Genomic DNA, 18473 nt, shown 5'->3' on the forward strand with positions numbered 1-18473 from the left:
TGCCTAAATTCATCTGCAGGACCAACCTTCTGGGTTAAGCAACCTGAAAATAAGAAGACAATTCATGGAAGATTTCCTAGAAACATTTTAGTGTGTGTTTGCTTAAATCCCATGGAGAGGCTGCCTGAGGGGTGGCAGTTCGTGGTCAGAGCAGGAGGGATCCCAGGCTTGGCTCTGCTTCTCCCAGGTCAGCCCTGGCTGAGATTCATCTTTCAGGTCCTTGATGCCATGGAGAGCACTTAGTCCTAAACCAGGCCCACAGTCCCCTCCCAGTGGGGAGCTGCAGTTCAGCACTGCTGAATTTCATGGAAATTGGTACTTTTGGCTCCTGGAAGCAGCTCTGCTCCTCCCGCTGCTGGAGCCTGTGGACGTGGTTGCTTCCATGCTTCTCTGCAGGAGAGAGTGAGCTGTGCAGGAAGAGCAGAGAGAGCTGAGGACCTGGAGATCACGGTGTCAGGAGATCACGGTGTCACCCTGGGCTGGGCTGGCACGGGGACTGTGGGTGCTGTCACACGGAGGTGCAGAAGGTCCTGTGAGTGCCACGCTGTGCCCTCCCTGGCCTAGAGCTTGGGCACATTTCAGGCTCACCTTCCCCTTGCCAGCTGGCTGCCCTGGATCTGCTGAGGAACGAGTGTCACCTTCTGCCACCACGCTCCCACGTGGCTGTCCCGCTCCGGGTGGCTGCGGCCAGCACAGCCGCGAGCTGAGGGCCACCGCCAGCTGCGCCAGGGCAGGCACAGCCTCGACCACCCTGGTGCTCCCCAGGTGCCTCTCCCTTTCCTGGACAGTGTATCCAAAATGTGCTGCGTGTGTCGGTGTGGAGCAGGTGCTCACACCTGACCGAGTGTTCCTGTTTATTGCCGTGCTGATGGAGCCACGCTCGGGGCTCCTCCTCACCCGCTCGGGGTTGGCTCGGTTCTGCTTCACCTCCGCGTGTTTGCAGCGTGTAAACATCAGACTCCTGGGTGGTGGTTGGACTCCACGAGGCCTGGAGGATCGAAGCATTAAAAAAAAAAAGGAATGAAAAGTAACAAAACAAACGCAAAAAGCCCCAAGACCCGCGTTACTGTCCGTGCTTGGAAGTTCTGGCTCCTCTGCGGTGATGGATGCAGCTGGGTTGCAAAGGCCTTGTTCTTGAAATGAACAAACCAGGTGGGTTTTTTCTTTTCTTTTTTTTTTTTTTTCTCATTTTTTAATCCATCCTTCCCTAGTTAAAGGTGCATCCAGCCGTGTCTGCCGCAATTCCTTCCCTCCCACCCCCCCACTGCCATTCCCTAGGGAAACACAGGTGCCAATCCGGTGTTGCAGGTCATGTTGTCCTTGCCGGGCAGCCGTCGGTCGTTGAAGGTGTGCATGTTGATCACGGCGTCCGTCTTCACCATCACGGGGGGCTGGGGCTTGTGCTTGACCCGGCGCTGGCAGGTGAGCGACAGCCGGATCTCGTCGGCCATGGCGCTGCAGAAGGAGCGCTGGGGACAGCGGGGATGAGGCCTTAGCATTTCAGCTCTTATATTTCTCATTTATCTGTAATCCTGCAGTTTGTTAGTGTGTTAAGCTCCATAGCCTGTCAGCCACTGTTCTCCTGTTTTATTCAGTTAAAACAATTCCTCTCTAGACTTGGGAATCAAGGGCACCTCACTGTCTGAGGTCCCAAAAAATATAAACAAAAGTGAGTTGGGAGGGAGCAAACTTTAGTAAATGACTTCATTACCTGAAGCTGTAATTGGGGGATTAACCCCTGATATGTAAATGGACCAAGCTTATATTTGCCTGAAAAACTCATGGCCACTGTCCATCTTGTGTGTGTAGCCCCTTGGAGGCTTCTGAGTGCCCAAGGTGTATCTGTTGAAGGCCTTCTATAAATCCCCACTTTTATTCTCCTGATCTTGCCTAGCCTGTGTTCTAGGGAGCCACTCCAAGGCATCAGGGGACAAAACACTCCATTACTGCTGCAGTGTTCTGCTACCCTGGGTGGAGCAGGGGCTGGCAGGGCTCAGTGGAGGGTGAGGACAAGGTTTAGGGCTGTTCAGGCATTTGCTGTGCTCTCTGGGGCTGTGTGGGCACCTGGCTGACCCCTCTCCCTCAGCAAGGACTGTGCCTGTGACACGCTCACTCCTGCACAAAGGCAGAGCTGGAGGCAGCTGCCGGAGGTCTGGTGCTGTGTGATTCCTGCCAGGGGCTCAGACAAGTCTGACCCTCCCGCTGCTGGGCAGCTTTCCTTTCTCTGTCTAGTCCTTCATGAGGGCAGCTCGCTTTGATTTCTGGTCATGCACAAAAGTGCACGTTCCACTTACTGCACCAGGACACCCACGGCAGAGGAAGGACATAAAAGCAGTTCTGTTGTTTCCTGAACACTGATCAGCCACTGATGGGCTGCGTCTGTGAGTGTGGCAGAGTTGATAAGACAGTGTGAGGCTTCCTGATGAGCCCTGACTTGTTCCTCTTTGAATGGGGCTGGGGAGAAGGCATGGATGGTCATACCTGGAACGTGCAAGGTGATTTCAACAGGATGTAACAGCTGAGAAAGGCCCCTCCTAGGGAGTTTTGTCTATACGTTAATGATTTATTTGTCAGCTTGTTCTAAACTACCCTACCAATGTACCCTGCTGTGGCTGCTGCAGACAACTCTGATCAGACGTGACTTTCCCCCGAGTGGAGGCTGTCAGAGGGACACCAGTGAGCCCCTGGGGATGGCACTTTAGGGGTGCCAGCTGGATCCCTCTGCCCCCTCCCTGCTTGTCTCTGGGGTCAGCGTGCAAAGCCCTCCAGGGCTGGGCTAAGGGCAGGCAGAGAATCAGAGGGAGTCAGTCAGTACCTGCTCGCGCTCCGCCGTTTTGCGCAGCTTGTAGATGAACTCCACCATGGCCACGAAGACGGACAGCACCAGGCCTGCTGCCAGGACAATGAAGATCCCCCCGATGTTCTGGATGCCCAGAGCACTGGCCTCCTTGTTCTCATCCTCAGGGCAGCCGTTCCCCCGCCACCACTTCTCCTTCATGACGTGGAGCTTGTCCTCCTCCTGGAGCTGCAGGATGGCGATGGTGATCTTGTCCCTGTACGGTGACCCTGGGGGTGGGGACACTGTTACACACAGAGGGAAAGTGGGGGAAAAATCCCACCAAGCAGGGAAGGTGTCTATGGTAAGCAGCACGGTTCAGACCTCTCTTCAACAGGCAGACAGTTTGGTATTTGGAAATTCGCTGCTGGGAGTGGATTATCTTAATCACCTCTTTGTTTTTGTGGTGAGCAGCCCCCCAGGACTGTCACTTACCCATGGGTGTCCCGATGCCGTAGCCTTTGGTGTCGATGAGCCCCCCGATCTGGGTGAGGTTGCAGTTCCTCTGGGTGATGTACTCGATGGTGGTGGACTCCATCAGCAGTGCGTAATCGGCCGTCAGCGTTCGCTGGATCCCCTCCTCGTTGTTCTTAACCAGTGCCGTGGGTTTGCTGCTCATGAAAGCCCACATTTTTTCAAACGTGGAGATTTTGGATTTCTGGAAGAATGATACCCACCCCAGCCCCAAAAGAAGATGAATTCTCTATTTGCTGAAAGCTGCTATATTTTCAGTAAATGACAATAATAATAATAGTTGAGAACAGATCACACAATGAAGCAACCATGAATTAGACTTTGTCTTAAATGCCTTCACTGCTCAAGATTGTTTGGATTTATGTTGCCAGCATTCACTGGATCCCCTCCTCGTTGTTCTTAACCAGTGCTGTGGGTTTGCTGCTCATGAAAGCCCACATTTTTTCAAACGTGGAGATTTTGGATTTCTGGAAAAATGACACCCCTTCAGCCCCAAAATAAAATTAATTCTCTATTTGCTGAAAGCTGCTATCTTTTCAGTAAATGACAATAATAATAATAGTTGAGAACAGATCACACAATGAAGCAACCATGAATTAGACTTTGTCTTAAATGCCTTCACTGCTCAAGATTGTTTGTATTTATGTTGCCTTAAAGAGAGACAAGGGTTGCAGCAAACACCCCTCTGTCCATGTGCTTCAGGTCCTGAGGTAGAATGAACCTGCCCAAAGCCCTGCAGGCCCCCTCGACTCCCAGACCATTTTAAGATCTGCTCAAATGTGTTCACTTCCCAACCAGGATTTGTTTACCTTGTAATGTTTCTGCATGCTGAAAGAACAGAGAGTTTTGGAGGACATGGTTTTCTCTACACACACTCTATGATATTTTTGTCTTTCCTCAAGCATGGCAAGGAAACGAGTCTCCTCTGAGATATGTGCAACTGCCAAACAGATTTAACGTACCCACGTAAACAGAAGCACAGAGATATTCAAGAAGATTGTCTTACGGCTAAAAATAAACATGGATATTCTCTCACTATCAGCAGACATTCTGTTGCAAAGGAAGGAATATGTTTTCTAGCTTGCTATTCATGTGAATGTTTTTTTTTTTCTTCTAGAAAATGTGTTGAGTGAGAAGAAATATGGTTATTTTACGTCTTGCCATAACATTTGAAAAGTACCATTTATCTACGAGCACCTTCTGAGTCGTCTCTGTCAGTCATAACGAAAGTCACAGAATCTCAAAATCCCAGAATGGTTTGGGTTGGGAAAGACCTTGAAGCTCATGCTGTGCCCCCTGCCCCACCATGGGCAGGGACCCTTCCACTAGACCAGACTGCTGGTCAGAACTGGCTTTAATTTAGGAAGATTTCCCAGACAAGCAGAGCAGTGTCTTCTTGCCCCATTGCTGGTCCCAGTGCTCCCGTGGGTCAGTGCTTCTCCCTCAGACCCACCCTGGCACAACACCTGGATATTGAGGCTGGTGTTCCCACTGCTGCCAGCTCCTTTATGCACCGATCTTCTTTCCTGCCCCATTTCTTGTTTTTCCTACATCTGTTTTTGCCTTCTTATTTCATAAGAAGCAGCTTAGCCAGCCAAACCTCTTCCTCCAGTGTGCTCCTCAGCGAGCCTGGAGCTGGCTGATAAGTCAGAGAGCAGATAAGTCCCTGTGCTGTGTCAGGAACAAGGGTGGCCTCTCAGCAGCTGCTGCACGAGGAGCCGCTGCCGCAGAGCTGTGATTTCAGCCCTCGTTTATCTCTCCACAGGTCTCTGTCCTTCCATGAGAAAGCAGGAGATGGAGCCCAAGCCCAGCCCAACTGCTGCTGCCACAGCTCCCCATCATTTTTTCAGTATCACCCACAACGTGCCAGCTTAGGTTCTTCTGATAAAACCATAATAAATAATGGTGAGCTAGCTGAAAGTCCCTTGTAATTCTTCGTATTCCAAATGCTTTGCCCATCCACCTCCTTTATTCCAGCGTGTTTAGCAAAAGTTAAACAAAAGCTCATCCCCCCAAAGCTGGGTAGTGCAGTGCTGTTCAAACAAAGGCTGTTCCTCTGCCTTTAACCCTGTGGGCCCTTTCTCCCTTCTGAAATACCCGGGGATTCATTTCTTCTCCATTAATGCTCGTGCTCGTTATAATCCACTTGATGAATGCTCAGCAGTGGATGTGCTGGAGCAAACTTCATTCAAGAGGCAGGATAATCTCCCTCACTTGAAAATCTGGACCAGTGCCTGTAAGGTAGATTTGTGGCATCTATCAAACCTCAAAGAGCAGCAAGAAATGTAGCCTCCAAAAGGATTATTAAATATCTGTACATTACAATGGGTAATTGAAATGAATCGTGCGCTCAGCTGGCTGATAAGGACTTGTTTAACATTTATATAGTTCACATCAGAGGCCTCTGGGTTCCTTTGGCTCTCCCTCTCTCCTCTTTCTGCATTTAATGCTCCTTGAGTGTTGACACAGAGCTTTTAACATCAGTGTTCTCCCAGTTTAGAGCACAGAGCAAAATAAACTGGCAAAAAATCAATAGGCTGCATTTAGTGAAGCAAATGGGACTTGCATGAGGCACTGGACCTCTTCAGGCAACTGAAATTACACGAGACGGGGCTCCTTGGAAAAGAAAAACCACTTTTCTCTTCTTCTCTTAAATCACTCCTCCTGCCCAGCTTGAAAGGACTTAATTGTGTTTGGGATGCCAGGAAGAGCCCAGATTTGTCAGTTCTGGATGTGCTGCTTTGACACTGCTCCTGCCCTGCCAGGGGTTGAGCACTCCTCCAGCTGGGGCACAGCTGGGAAAGGGCTGGCCAGGAGGATGGGGCTGCTGTCACTGTCCACCTGTGCCTAAAGAGAGCTGGGACAGAGATCCAGCTCAGGGCTCAGACCTCAGAGATCCAGCTCAGGGCTGAGACCTCAGAAATCCAGCTCAGGGCTGAGACCCAGCAGGGAAGGGGAGCTGGGGGATCCCTCCGGGAGGAAGGGCAGGGCACTGGTGCAGCCAGGGCAGCTCACACCCAGCCCTGGTCTGGTCAGCTCTAAAAGCTGATGAGAAAACTATTTTCCAAAGGAAAATTCCCCAGCTGTAATTTCCAGCACAGCCCTCACAGGCTGATGGTTTAGTACAGACCCAGAAGCAGCCATGAGAGAGATGTTGGGCATCAATCCCAAATTGCAGGAGCAGCGAGGGCAGGAGTGCCCCTGCTCCAGCTCACACCCAATTGAGCCACAGAATATGTTTTGTAGTTGAAGGAAAAGTTCATTTCTCCCCTTCCTCCTCTCAAATACTGTGGCCAAACTGCAAAAGCATTGCTTATTAATGGGAATTTGGGTGTTGTCAGCCAGGACTGCACTAAAGAAATAAGCAAAACCATCTTGGTAGTAATTTAGTAATAAAGAATGCCTTAAATTGCATTTATTTTGATCATGTTTTTAATGCTTTCTTTATTTGTGTGTACATATTATTTTTCTGGACCCCTGATTTTACCAGAGTTTCACTTTAAAAACTGGGCTTACTTAGTGGACTGATCTGGTAGCTGCTGTGCTGTGGCTGGGTGCTAATTTCTTCTCAAGAGATTCACCATTTACTTTTATGGGCTTCTTAAAAGAAGCACAGCTCAGTTGGCTGTGGGTAGAGGGACCCTTCTGTGCCCCCACATCCTCTGGAGTCCCCTTCAGTGACGACTTTGCTGCCAAAGGCAGATGAGGAGGAGCTGCTTGGGTGCTCTGAAGCATTAAGATAAATGATCTGACACTGGCTTCTTCCTGGCAGAGAAGTTCCTGTGTCAGGAGCCCCGAGATGTTGGGAATGATGGAGATATTGCTAATTACCAAGGGCTGGTGCTGCAGCCGTGGCTCCCACGGCGGGGTCGAGTCTCACTCCTGCTCACACGAGTGGAGCTTCTCCTTGATTTATTCAGGATAAATAACACCAGAATCTGATCTGCTGTGCTCTGCATCTTAATCAGCCCGTGTTAGTGCTAAATGAGATGTGTGTGTGAAAGCAGAGTGCCAGCCCCTCCGAAGGCAGCGATCGCAGCGGCGCCGAGAACGCCTCCGAGTTCATTCTTCAGAGTCACAGCTCAGAAGCCACCTTTAATAAGCAGTTCTGCAGGGCCAGTCACCCAAATCAATTAATGGAATCGTTTAGAGAAGCCCCTACGAGGCATCTTGCCAAGACATATACGCTTTTTTATCAGCCAAATTGGCAAGAAAGGAACTTTCAGGCTTAAGATTTTCAATTCCAGCCTGTATGAAAAAATAAATTGATTTCCACCAGCTGAAGATACTTAGTCTTGAGGATTTAACATTTCTGTGTGGGTATCTGTGTACACACATACACACACACTCACAGCCAGACTCCAAACTGCACATGAGACCTGGCCTTCCATTCAGAGAGGCAGCATCCTCTGAAGGATGGGAAGGATTTATGAGTTATAATGAACTCTAGATGCTGTTCCTCAATTAATTGATCCATGTTTATTCCTGTAACTCAATCTGCATTGCCAGGGAGTAAACAGCTTCTCAAAACTTCTTTTAATGAAGTCAAAATGTGCCAATATGGTTGGGTAAAGCTCTTTCTTCTTCCCTCTCTTGGCTTGCTTGGCTGCATGGGGCCAAATTCTGTGGGAGCAGCATCCCTCGCTGTGAGGCTGTCCCAGAGGTGTCTTGGTTCCATTGGGACCTTCTGCAGTGTCCCTGGTGAGCTCTGCACAAGCCTGAGCACAGGTCAGTGCTTTGGGAACCATCTCATGGAACAGCATGCAAGGTGTCCACCTTCCTCTTCCTCCCGTTGTGCACCAAGATCAGGGTGGTGCTCTCCCCCGGGATCCAGCGTGGACCAGGATGGGCTCTGACAGAGGGGCTGCAGGGCCCAGGGGTGCTCAGGGTGGTGTGTGCAGCTTGCAGCTGATTTAACAGGGAGAAATGAAGGAGCGAGACCCTGCTGTGAGGGGAAGGAATTTGGGGAGCAGCCACACAAAGAGCCAGGCAGAAATCTGGGCCAAATATAGCTAAATATACTAAATATATAGGTAATCCACTGAGCAGGTGAGATCCTCATTGGTGTGCTGCCATCAGCTTTTTGTCCCAGCAGTGACAGTGTGTTCAGAGCTGCTGGAGTGCTCTGGATGTGCAGGAGTGCTTCAGGAGCCCTGGATGGTGGAGGCTGTCTCTGCTGGAGAGGGCAGAGGGAGGGAGGGAAGCCAGGTGCTGTTCTTGCAGTGCCACCCATCTGAGGGAGGGTGGATCCTCAGCTGACACCTGGAGCTCCGTGCTGTGACACAGGGCACTGACAGAGCAGCTGAACCAACACCACCACAGGAATTACCCAGCTGAGAACAAAGACCTTGTTGGAAAAGGGAGAAACCCCTTCTCTCCCATGTCCCTCTGCACAGGGAGGACAAGTGAGCAGAGCATCCCACGTGGGAGCTCCCACTGCTCCAGTAATGGAAATGCTTGTCAGGAGGGACATCCCTGAGAATTCATCTCCATACAACAGCGATAATAAAAAGGAAAAGGAAAATACGCTGCATCAATAAACCATGCCAAGGCCGTTAGAAGCCTGAAGTATGATTCTGATGGATAATGATATGAAGCAATAAATATGCTGTGTCCTGATGATTGTTAAAAGAGACAGTTTCCTTTTATTCCCATATAAAACTCGTACTGGAAAGCGCAGTTAAAGCACACAGTTCCAGTCTGCCTTTCCCTACTGCCTCTTCCAGGGTTATATGGCTTTGGAAGACAAAACTACACATCTGCCTGTGCCATGGACAGAACTGCACGGACCAGCTCCATGGCAGGAGGCAAACTGGGCATTCCTAAAATTGTTAGAGATCAAACCACCCCCTCTGTGTCTCTTTATGAACCTCTGCTGCTGCCTGTCAGAGTCAGGACACAGATCCAGGGAGGAGAGTGGCTTCTCTCAAGAGATCTTGTTGATCTCTCCCACCAGGCAGCAACTGGCAAAACCAGAGGAAACAGTCTCAAGCTACGTCAGGGAAGGTTTAGGTTGGATATTAGGAAAAAAAATTTCACTGAAAGAATAATAAAATACCGGAATTGTCTTCCTGGGGAGGTGGTGGAATCACCATCTCTGGATATGTTTAAAAAAAGACTGGACTTGGCACTTGGTGCTATAGTCTAGTTGTGGTGTTAGGGCATGGGTTGGACTTGATGATCTTGGAGGTCTCTTCCGACCTCATTATTCTGTGAATCTGTGATTCTGTGATTCTCAGCCAGATCAGAGCCAGGAGAAGTGGCATGGGAACAATGCTCCCTCTATTATTCAGATCCAGCATATTGTTTTCCTTTAATGAGTCTTGCCAATTAAACCACAGAGGCCTCATCAAGCTGCCATCACCCCGTGCCTGCTCAATTCTTGCAGCACCAGGCACAAAGTGCTTGGTAAAGCCTGAACTGTGCTAGTCACATGTATTTTCTTCTGCATTAGGGTGGTGGAGGGGGAAGGAGGCGGAGGTGTGGGGGAGCCAGCTCCCACTCCTGAGCCAAAGCCTGGGATCTTCCTTTGGGCCTCTTTCCTTGCCAGGGTGATAATTCCTTAATCACCCCTCATTTCTATCCCTTTATTCTCTTTCTTTTCAGACTGGGTTTTTACAGGCCAGCAGTGGTTTTAAAGGTCATTTTACATCTCTCAGTTTCTTTCTATTTTTGAGGCTATGGTGGAATCTGACTGACTTCTGAATTTAATTATGCTTTAAATAGATGAAATTAATGCAATTGGATTGTGATGCACTGGTAGTATTACCTTGCCCTGAATCTCAGAGGTTAATAAAACTGGATTACATTGATATGAATACCTGAAGGACAAGAAAGATATTTTAGCTGTAAAAAATACAGGTCAGGGAGGGCACTTTGCAGCATCTGTCCAGCTGTGGGCTTCATTTGGGCTCTCCTCTGTCCCTGAAGGCTGGCAGGATCAGCCTGGGGGCTCCATGGGGCTGTGCTGGCAGAGGCAAGGAAGAAGCAGGATGGGTCAGATGTGGAAACTGGGAAGGGGCTTTAGGGAAAGAAAGGTTTTTCTGCAGGGCTTTAATACGAGCTGCACTTGGGCACATGCTACGTTTTTGGGTGTCTGAGCCAATATTGGGTAGAGCCTGCAAAAATGTAAAATCAGTTTAATTTTGTATCTGTGACTTCAGTTAACTACAGGGAGGGGGATTTAACCTTGGTGGGACTCAGGTGAGTGACAGTCTCAGTCTGGGCAAGATGTGAGACTGAAAGAAGCTGAAAGAAGGAGCAGCAGGGGCGGCTTGGGAGGATTTTTGTCTTTGGATCTTTGTCCTGGCTCCCGTTGGAATCTCTGCCTGGAAGGTAGAAAGCCTCTGCCTGGTCTCACCTTGAAGAAGGTCATGGTAGCTCCATCCTTCACTGCTCCATACTCTATTTTTGTCTGCTTTGCCAAGTCATCTGCCGAGTCGATGGGGGATTCCATCCTCTCCACCGTCAGGAAGGCCGCCAGGTTGGCCGTGTAGGATGAGATGATAATGAGGGTGAAGAACCACCATATGCCACCAATGATCCGTGTCGACAGGGCTTTGGGCATCAGCTCCGAGCCTGGGTGGGACAGGGGAAGGAGGGGAGAGGCAAGAGAGGAAAGAACCCATTTTATGTATCCATACGTGTGACAGGCACATTCTCTGGACAGACAGACAGAATTCTGTCTCCCAGGAGAAGCACAGGGAGGAGAAGAGGAAACAATCTTTATCTCTGCTCCTTTGTTCTCCCCATGTGCAATGTGGTGTGGAGATTGTTCACCTGCAGTGATGGTTGGGTTGGATTCTGGTGAAGTTGTTTGGGGTCAGTGACCAATGGATCCAGCTGGGTTGGACTCTCGGCAGAGTCATGAGTTTGAGTCAATAAGATGGGTAAGTAAGAAGTAAGTATGTAGAATAGGGTAGTCTCTCTTTAAATGTATATTAATAAATATATTTTAATAAAGCTATCCTTCAACCTTCTGATCTGGAGCAGACATCATCATTTCTTCCCGCATCCAGGGTTTGTCGCATTTTCACTATACATATGTACATTTTATATACATACAGATATATATATATATATATATATATGTATATATATGTATATGTGATCAAGTTTCACTGTCAAAACTGTTACAGCTATGCAATTAAAGCCAACTGGTTTTGAGGCAAATTATCCAGACATCTTGAGTTCGAGGACATCAGTAGGGTTTTTGTAGCATTTGCAGAAAAACCCTCTTCCTTGATTACTGACCTTGGGTACAGTGCCCAATTTACAGGAAACATCCAAACTGAAGTAATTAACTGGGCTGCTTTTATGAGATTTAAATAGCAAGCTATTTATGAACTTTTATGAGTGTTTTGTTCTGCCATTTAAAAAGGGCTTTGCTTTTATACAGATTATTTTCAAAAGACTCACTCTGGGGAGTGTGTTCAAATACACAAGGTTTTTAAAAAAATCAAACACCAAGAGAAAGGAACTATCAGGGTCCAGGGCTTTGAATGCCAGTCAGAAGTGGGGAAGCAGGAGACGTTACAGCATAAAAGGTGTAGTGGGTCTGGAATGACTTTTATTGAGCAGACACGAAGGGCTAAATGGGTTGTGCTATTTTTGTAATCACCCAAAACACCTTTTAAAGCCAGGCAAGAGCTTTGGGTTTGAAACAGCTGTGCTCAGAGGATTTATCAGCCTGGAAAGTGCAACAAAAATTGGGCTTTGCAAAGCAATTTTAGGCAGTGTGGCATCAAAGCAGAGCATGGGGTGTAGTTTTCCTCCCTTCAGAGTGCAGCAAGGAGACACCAGGAAGAGGAGGAGTCCCAGATATTGAGGGTGCTTTGGTTCTCCTCAAGATTCTGCTTCTTCCCTCTCCCATCTCCGGCCCTTTGATGCATTGGATGCTGTGACATCAGTCTGGCTTTGAAATATTTTTCTTCTCAGATGCAGAATTGAGTTAAAAAGAATATAGCTCTTTTCATTTATCAGCATCTGATAAGAGGGATGATTCATCCTGCTAAACCCTCTTGCTGGGAACTGTCACTGTCCATGAGGGCAGCTGAGATCCAGGAGGAATCTCTATTACAGGCAGCAGTGGAGCTCAGAGCAGGAGCTCCGTGCCTGCTACTGAGCCAAGGCTGTGCTTCTTTTGCTCTCTGGATATAACCACTGATACACGGTAAATTAAAGTGTGACAAATGTTTGACATTTTCCACTTATTTCTATTCCTGGATTTTCTGCAATTAGATCGCAGCTGAATTTTGTTCCTTATTCAGAGCTGCTCCCAAGCTCCCTCCCCCCGCTGCCTTCTGAACAGATTGATTCTATTCACTGCATCTCTCTATTCCATTCACACACAGGGATGTAATCCTATCCCTATCCCATTTTGGAGGTCCCTGTGACCGTGGTGGCTCACACCAGTGCCACTGATAGCTCTCCCGAGGGGCTGCTGGGCACAGGCTCCCAGGGCAGCTCCTCACCTTTGCCCAGGCTGGAGGAGCTTCAGGACATCTCACACTGCTCAGAACGGCCAGGGGAGGGGAAAAGTGGGGATGGAGCACAGGGCAAGGCACCCTGTGTGCTGGAAAAGTTGATTTAGAACAGAGAGAGAGCCAACTGAACAAAGGGTTCGAATTAACAGAAATAGGAATTTGCAGAGTCTGTGGGATGTGGGGGAATGAAGCAGCTGAGGGAAATAAAGGCAGTGCTCCTCCTTGGAGCTGCAGGGGCCAGGAGGTGCTGGGAGGTTGCATCCAAAACAAATTTTCAATTTAAAAATTGCAAAATTGCTGCCCCTACCTTGCTGCATCAGCGCTCCCATCCCGAACCAGAAGCTGTTCAGGAGGGTGAAGTTGTTCTCCACGATGTCCGAGCCCGGGTTGCAGGGGTGGGCGTCGTACCACTCGTATGGGCTGAACCTGCAGCACACAGGGAAACCAGAGTGTGGAAAAGCCAGTCACTTGGTTTTTAAACATTTTTAAAAGTTTGATATTAAGAAAAATGGTTATAAAAATAGTAACACAATTAGAGTAATAAAATTTAGAGTTAGGACAATTACAAGGCAATAAAAAGCAAAGGATTACGGACATCTGGATGCTCTCGGACACTCAGTCATGACAAACATCCCTTGTGAACAAAGGAATAACCTTAAAAGCAATAGCCTGTTGCATATTCATATATCTCATACATGATGCATAAATTCCTTGCAAATTAAGAACTTTTCTGGTTTTTGTCAACTTCTTCTCCTTAATCCTAGTGAAAAGACGGAGAGAAGGTGGAAGAATGTTTGTCTTTTCTGATAAGGAGGCTGTAACATTTTATGGCCCCCTTCACTGACATCTCTGTGTGAAGACTTCCTTGATTATCTCATCTTATTGCTTGAGCTTGCAACAAATCCTACATGGCAGAGTTTCTATTTTAACATTATGTTCTAACCTAAAACTATATTTAACACACTACTTAAGAGAATTAATACAGCATAACTTTCTAACATTACACATATAATATTCATTGTAACATTTGCGAAAAGCCAATCATAAAATATGCATTTTTCACACAGAGCTTGTCAGGGTGCCTTGGAGTGCCCTAGAACAGAGGTTAGTCAAGATTAAGAGAATAAGAATATTTATTAAAGTATTTATTAAAGGCCTTCAATAGATGCACCCTGGGCAGTCAAAGCCTCCCAGAGACTACACCCAAGCAGGATCACGAATTTTTCTGACAGATCTAAGTTTGGTCCATTTACATGTCAGGAGTTAATCCTCCAATTACAGCTTCAGGTAATGAAGTCAAATATTCCATTTGATCCCCCTGTTTCACTTTTGTTTGTACTTTTCAGGACCTGAGGCTGTAGGGTGTTCTTGGATCTAAGGTCTAGAATGATTGTTTTGTTTGACCAAAATGTGAAGACAGTTAACTAACACTTTATATGGAGTTATGCACTAATGCAGCCCAGGATTTGAAAAATATAAAGGCCAAAATCTTAAGGCATCAGTTAGTTAGGATGTGGCAGGACAAGACTCTAAAGGAACTGGAAAAAAGGAGTCTCAATGCCTGTGGTGCTGCTGTGCAGGGGCTGCTGAGCCTCTGGTGCACAGCTTTATAGAGAAAAAGGCAAATTCAGCCCAAGTCACCCACACAGCTATACATCTGTGTCCTGCATTCTGGAGAGCAGACACCTGGGAAGCCAAGTCCTCCTGAGGTGTCTCAGGTGGCTTCCCCAGAGCCTTTGGTCACTTTGGATCATCTTATCACTACTGTGTCCTACAACAGCACCTGGAGCACGTGATGGTGGGATGGGATGGGATGGGATGGGATGGGATGGGATGGGATGGGATGGGATGGGATGGGATGGGATGGGATGGGATGGGATGGGATGGGATGGGATGGGATAGGATGGGATGGGATGGGATGGGATGGGATAGGGTCCAGACATGTAACCTCTTGTATGTAACAGTTCAAAAACATGAGAAGGAATGGCATTTTTGATTGACTAAGGAGAAGCCTTGGTCATTCTGCAGCAACAGCAAGGACAAACTGGTATTTCAGGAGATTCTCCCACCAATGCACATGGGAATCAGGAATTTAGGTCACTGAGAAGTAGAGCTTCCACCATCCTGACAAGCAGGAGTTTGGCCCAGTCAGGGCACTGGCTGGAATGTGGTGGCAGTTTGCTGTGGATTGTGGATGCCACTTTGCCCTGTGGTGGATAGTGGCAGAAACTTATTCCCTGTGGGGATGAATTTCCATGGATAGCCCTGCAATTCCTGAGAAAGATTGAGGGAATTTCCTGGGAATATCTCTGCAGATTCTGCCCAAGATTGGCAGGCAAGCACTGCTGGGAATGAGCTCATTTAGCCAGGATCTGGGGAGGATGCTAAACAGGAGAGATGTTAATATTTTTAGAGCTGTTTATTTACATTTTCTGAGAGTCCCAAATTTTGTAGAGATTAAATTAAAAACATAATTGGTATAATTGCTTTTGAACCAGGCATTAATTATCATCTCCGCTTCCTTCTGGAATCCCTGGAGATTCACAACAGCCCCTTCTCAAAGCCCAGCCCACAGCCTCTGTCAGGAGATGTTTCCCTCTGTAATTCCCCACCAGATGCGCCACCACCCAAGGAGAGGGTTCATGGCTCCATTCCAGGGGCGGCCTCGCTCAGACAGTTGGGTTTGTTTGGAGAAGGGTCCCAGCTCTCTGCCAGGAGCCTCCTGGCACTGGGATCTGCCCTGGGCACGTGTTAGTGCAGACTGTGGTCCTGGCACACGACCGGAGCAGCGCCGAGCACAGGAGGGGTCTGGGGGAAAACCATCCCTGAGATGGACAAGGCACAGCCCACGGCTCTTGTGGGTTCAGAAAAGATTTCCCTGGGTACAGCTGTGCCACTTTTTGCTTCTGTTTCCCACCTTCAAGGTACAGTCCAATGATCTCTCTGCTCCTCCCTGGTTTATCTCACCTTCCCATAGCTGGGACTGTTCCCTGGGCAGGGTTTGGGGTGTGGAACCACAGGTCCTGCTCAGGCTGCACCCTGACATTGCTGCTTGTTCATCCAGGGGATGGTTGGGCTGTCCTTGCTGCTCACCCTCCTCTGCTCTCTAAATCAGAGGAAATCAGGAAGGAAACAAGCACAAGGCTGAACCTGGCTTTATGTGCTGCTTATTCCTTGGAACTTGCTATAGATTCCCACCACAGGTGGATGAAGGACGGTGTCTTGGTCCTTTCTTGCGGCTAAAGTCAGAGTTCAGGAATTAGATTAAAACTTCCTTGGGCTGACAATGGAAGACTATGAAAAAGAAAGGGAATGGGTAAGATCAATGAGCCTGGCAAGATGACATGCTAGAGAACTTCAAGGTCTGAGCAAAAACCTACTGGTGCAGCTCAAATGACAGAGAAATATTCAGAAATCTGCAAAGCAGCAACAGCCTCCAGTGCTTGAGCAGAGAAACCATTGGTGGAAGCAAGAGGTAATGAAGGAAGGAGGGAGAGGAGCTCGTTGACCCCATCGAGCCAGAGCTCAAATCAATGGGGGAACTCAGGATTCTCTGTGGCTGGGTCCCCTCATCCTCCATGCACTGTGGGCTCTGAGAATATTTCATCAAAAACTAGGATCATTCTGTGTCTTTTGGCTTTTTGGGTGGGAAATCGAAGCATTCTGAAGAAGTTTAAAAGATCCAACACAAAATACTTTTGAGTCTAAATTGCATCTCCAGAGAAATTTTCAATGGATGTCCCAGACCTCGCTGCAATTAGGATGGAGATTAAACCCACCCACCCTGCCACGCAGCCAGAGGGGTTTGGTGTAATTTGGAGGCTGTGTGAGCCTGAGAAAAGGTGCCAGCCTGGCAGCAGAGCCCCCAGACACAGCATCCCATGGAGCTGTGGGGACAGCCAGTGTTGATGGCTCTCTGGGGGCTGGCTGGGAGCAGGGGCTCCATCGATAGCGAAGAAAGGCTGATTAAAATGACAGATGGACCAAATCCATCCTTTGCCTGCCTCTAAATACTTCCTGAGTCTGTTTTAAGTGGCATTGACCTATGGTTATGGGCATGAGCAGAGGGCTCTGGTGCCTAGTTCAGAAGAGTCATGTCTCTGAATTAAGGTTTTTCTATTTTGATTGTGGTTTTCTTCTGAGAATTGGATTTCAGAGGCCTTGCTGGGGTCAAAAGCAGATATTGTTTCCATTACTTCTGAATGCAATAAATACTTTCCCTGTGAAATCTTTTGCCTTCCATCTCTATGTGTTAAAAGACCATTCCTGCAGAATTTTAATTACTCCGAGTACTTGGTGTTTGAAGGAATAGGATGACAGAAGAAATGTCAGGAGCAAAACGTGAAAAAGAAACTGAAATTGCAATATTTTATGTGTTGAATTTAGTCCAAAAAATAGCCTGATAGGGAAAAATTGTTCTATCACATCATAATTGATGTGATGGAGTGAGATGCTGAGGGTCATTTCAGAATAAAACCCAAGACAAAGCCACAGTTCTTCAGGTTTTCATCCCTCAACATTAGCCAAAAACCAAGGCTGGGTAATCCCTGTTTGTGCAAAGCAGTGACTGAGGGACTTTCACATCAGGGCCTGTCCCAGCATTTCCTTCAGCCCTTCTGCAGCGTTTCACGTGCAGATACAATTTGCACATTTAACATGCTTTGAAAGCAGGATCTGGACAATTTGGGTCGGATCTGATCATTATGAGCTGGGAAAAATAAGCTGCTAAATGTAAAATTGTGTTTGAGTTGTGACTGCAGGGCCCACGAGCAGGCTGGTGCCTGGTGCCATCCAAGCCAAGGGCTCTGTAGGAGCAGAGCCCACCCAGCTGTGCCCACCTGGATGGCAGGGACACACAGCCAAGGGCTTTCCATCAGCCACCACGGGATTTTCCTTCTCCTGGTTACCTTGGGGAAGCCAAGGGGAGAGTCTTGTGCTGCTGAGAGCACCTGGTTATCCCCGACACACTTGGGTGAGGAGGCACAGCAAAGACAAGGCAGGAGGGCAATTGCAGCTGAAATCTGGGTCAGGGAGGGTCCTTCACGTCCTCTGAGAGAAAAACAAATGTCCAGCTCTGCCCCTGTGCAGAGGAGGGGTCAGAGGGTGTACCTGCCTCAGCATGCATGTTTAACACGCTGTGAAAGTGGGGTCTGGACAATCTGGGCTGGATGTGGCCATTAGGAACAGGAAAAAACCAAGCTCCTATTGTGAACACTGCAGGTGCTCACAGCACTCATGCCCAGCTCACTCTGCTGTTCTGTGTAATTAGGATATGACAGAGTAAATGCAGGAAATCTGCTCTAAATGCCCCCCTGGACTGAGGGATGCTGAAAATTGCAGATTTGTTGTACCATCAGGGTTAATGGAGTCTGCTTGCTCCAGCTCTGTATCTGGTCTTTCCTTTGTCTCAGGTCAATGGATGAGGGAGGAAGGTTTCTGATGGATGCTCCCAGGAAGGTGTAGCACAGCAGACCTTGGGTTAGAATGTCTGCATGGACCCCTAAACCAAAACAGGGAGGGTTCTGAAATCCCCAGTGGTATAAATTCAACTGTGAGAAATTAGCATCAAACTGCAGAGTGGGCTGAGGAATCTTTCCTGGACATGGTGTTTATGCAAAATATTCCATCGAGGGCTGTGTGTGGTCATGGAGGGCACCTGCCTGCAGGAGAGGGAAGCT

At 48.1% G+C, this 18473-nt stretch overlaps 1 protein-coding gene across 3 annotated transcripts in view; it reads right to left on the minus strand.

Moving 5' to 3' along the window:
* Positions 1 to 1180: 1180 nt before the first annotated feature.
* Positions 1181 to 18473, minus strand: part of GRIK3 (glutamate ionotropic receptor kainate type subunit 3) — a 121693-nt gene continuing 104400 nt past the window's right edge. For 2 of the 3 annotated variants that reach the window (XM_021554851.3, XM_021554852.2), the window contains 5 exons: positions 13103 to 13221; positions 10671 to 10888; positions 3272 to 3494; positions 2816 to 3066; positions 1181 to 1469 (listed from right to left, as the gene is read on the minus strand). In XM_021554851.3, coding sequence (XP_021410526.1) covers positions 1275 to 1469; positions 2816 to 3066; positions 3272 to 3494; positions 10671 to 10888; positions 13103 to 13221 — 1006 coding nt within the window. In that variant the 3' untranslated portion in view covers positions 1181 to 1274. Of the gene's footprint in view, positions 1470 to 2815; positions 3067 to 3271; positions 3495 to 3567; positions 3778 to 10670; positions 10889 to 13102; positions 13222 to 18473 lie in introns of those variants that run through there. The other variant, XM_021554853.3, reaches the window with a different exon arrangement.

The sequence above is a fragment of the Lonchura striata genome, chromosome 26 (genome assembly GCF_046129695.1).
Source record: "Lonchura striata isolate bLonStr1 chromosome 26, bLonStr1.mat, whole genome shotgun sequence".
In the NCBI taxonomy this organism is placed as follows: Eukaryota; Metazoa; Chordata; class Aves; order Passeriformes; family Estrildidae; genus Lonchura; species Lonchura striata.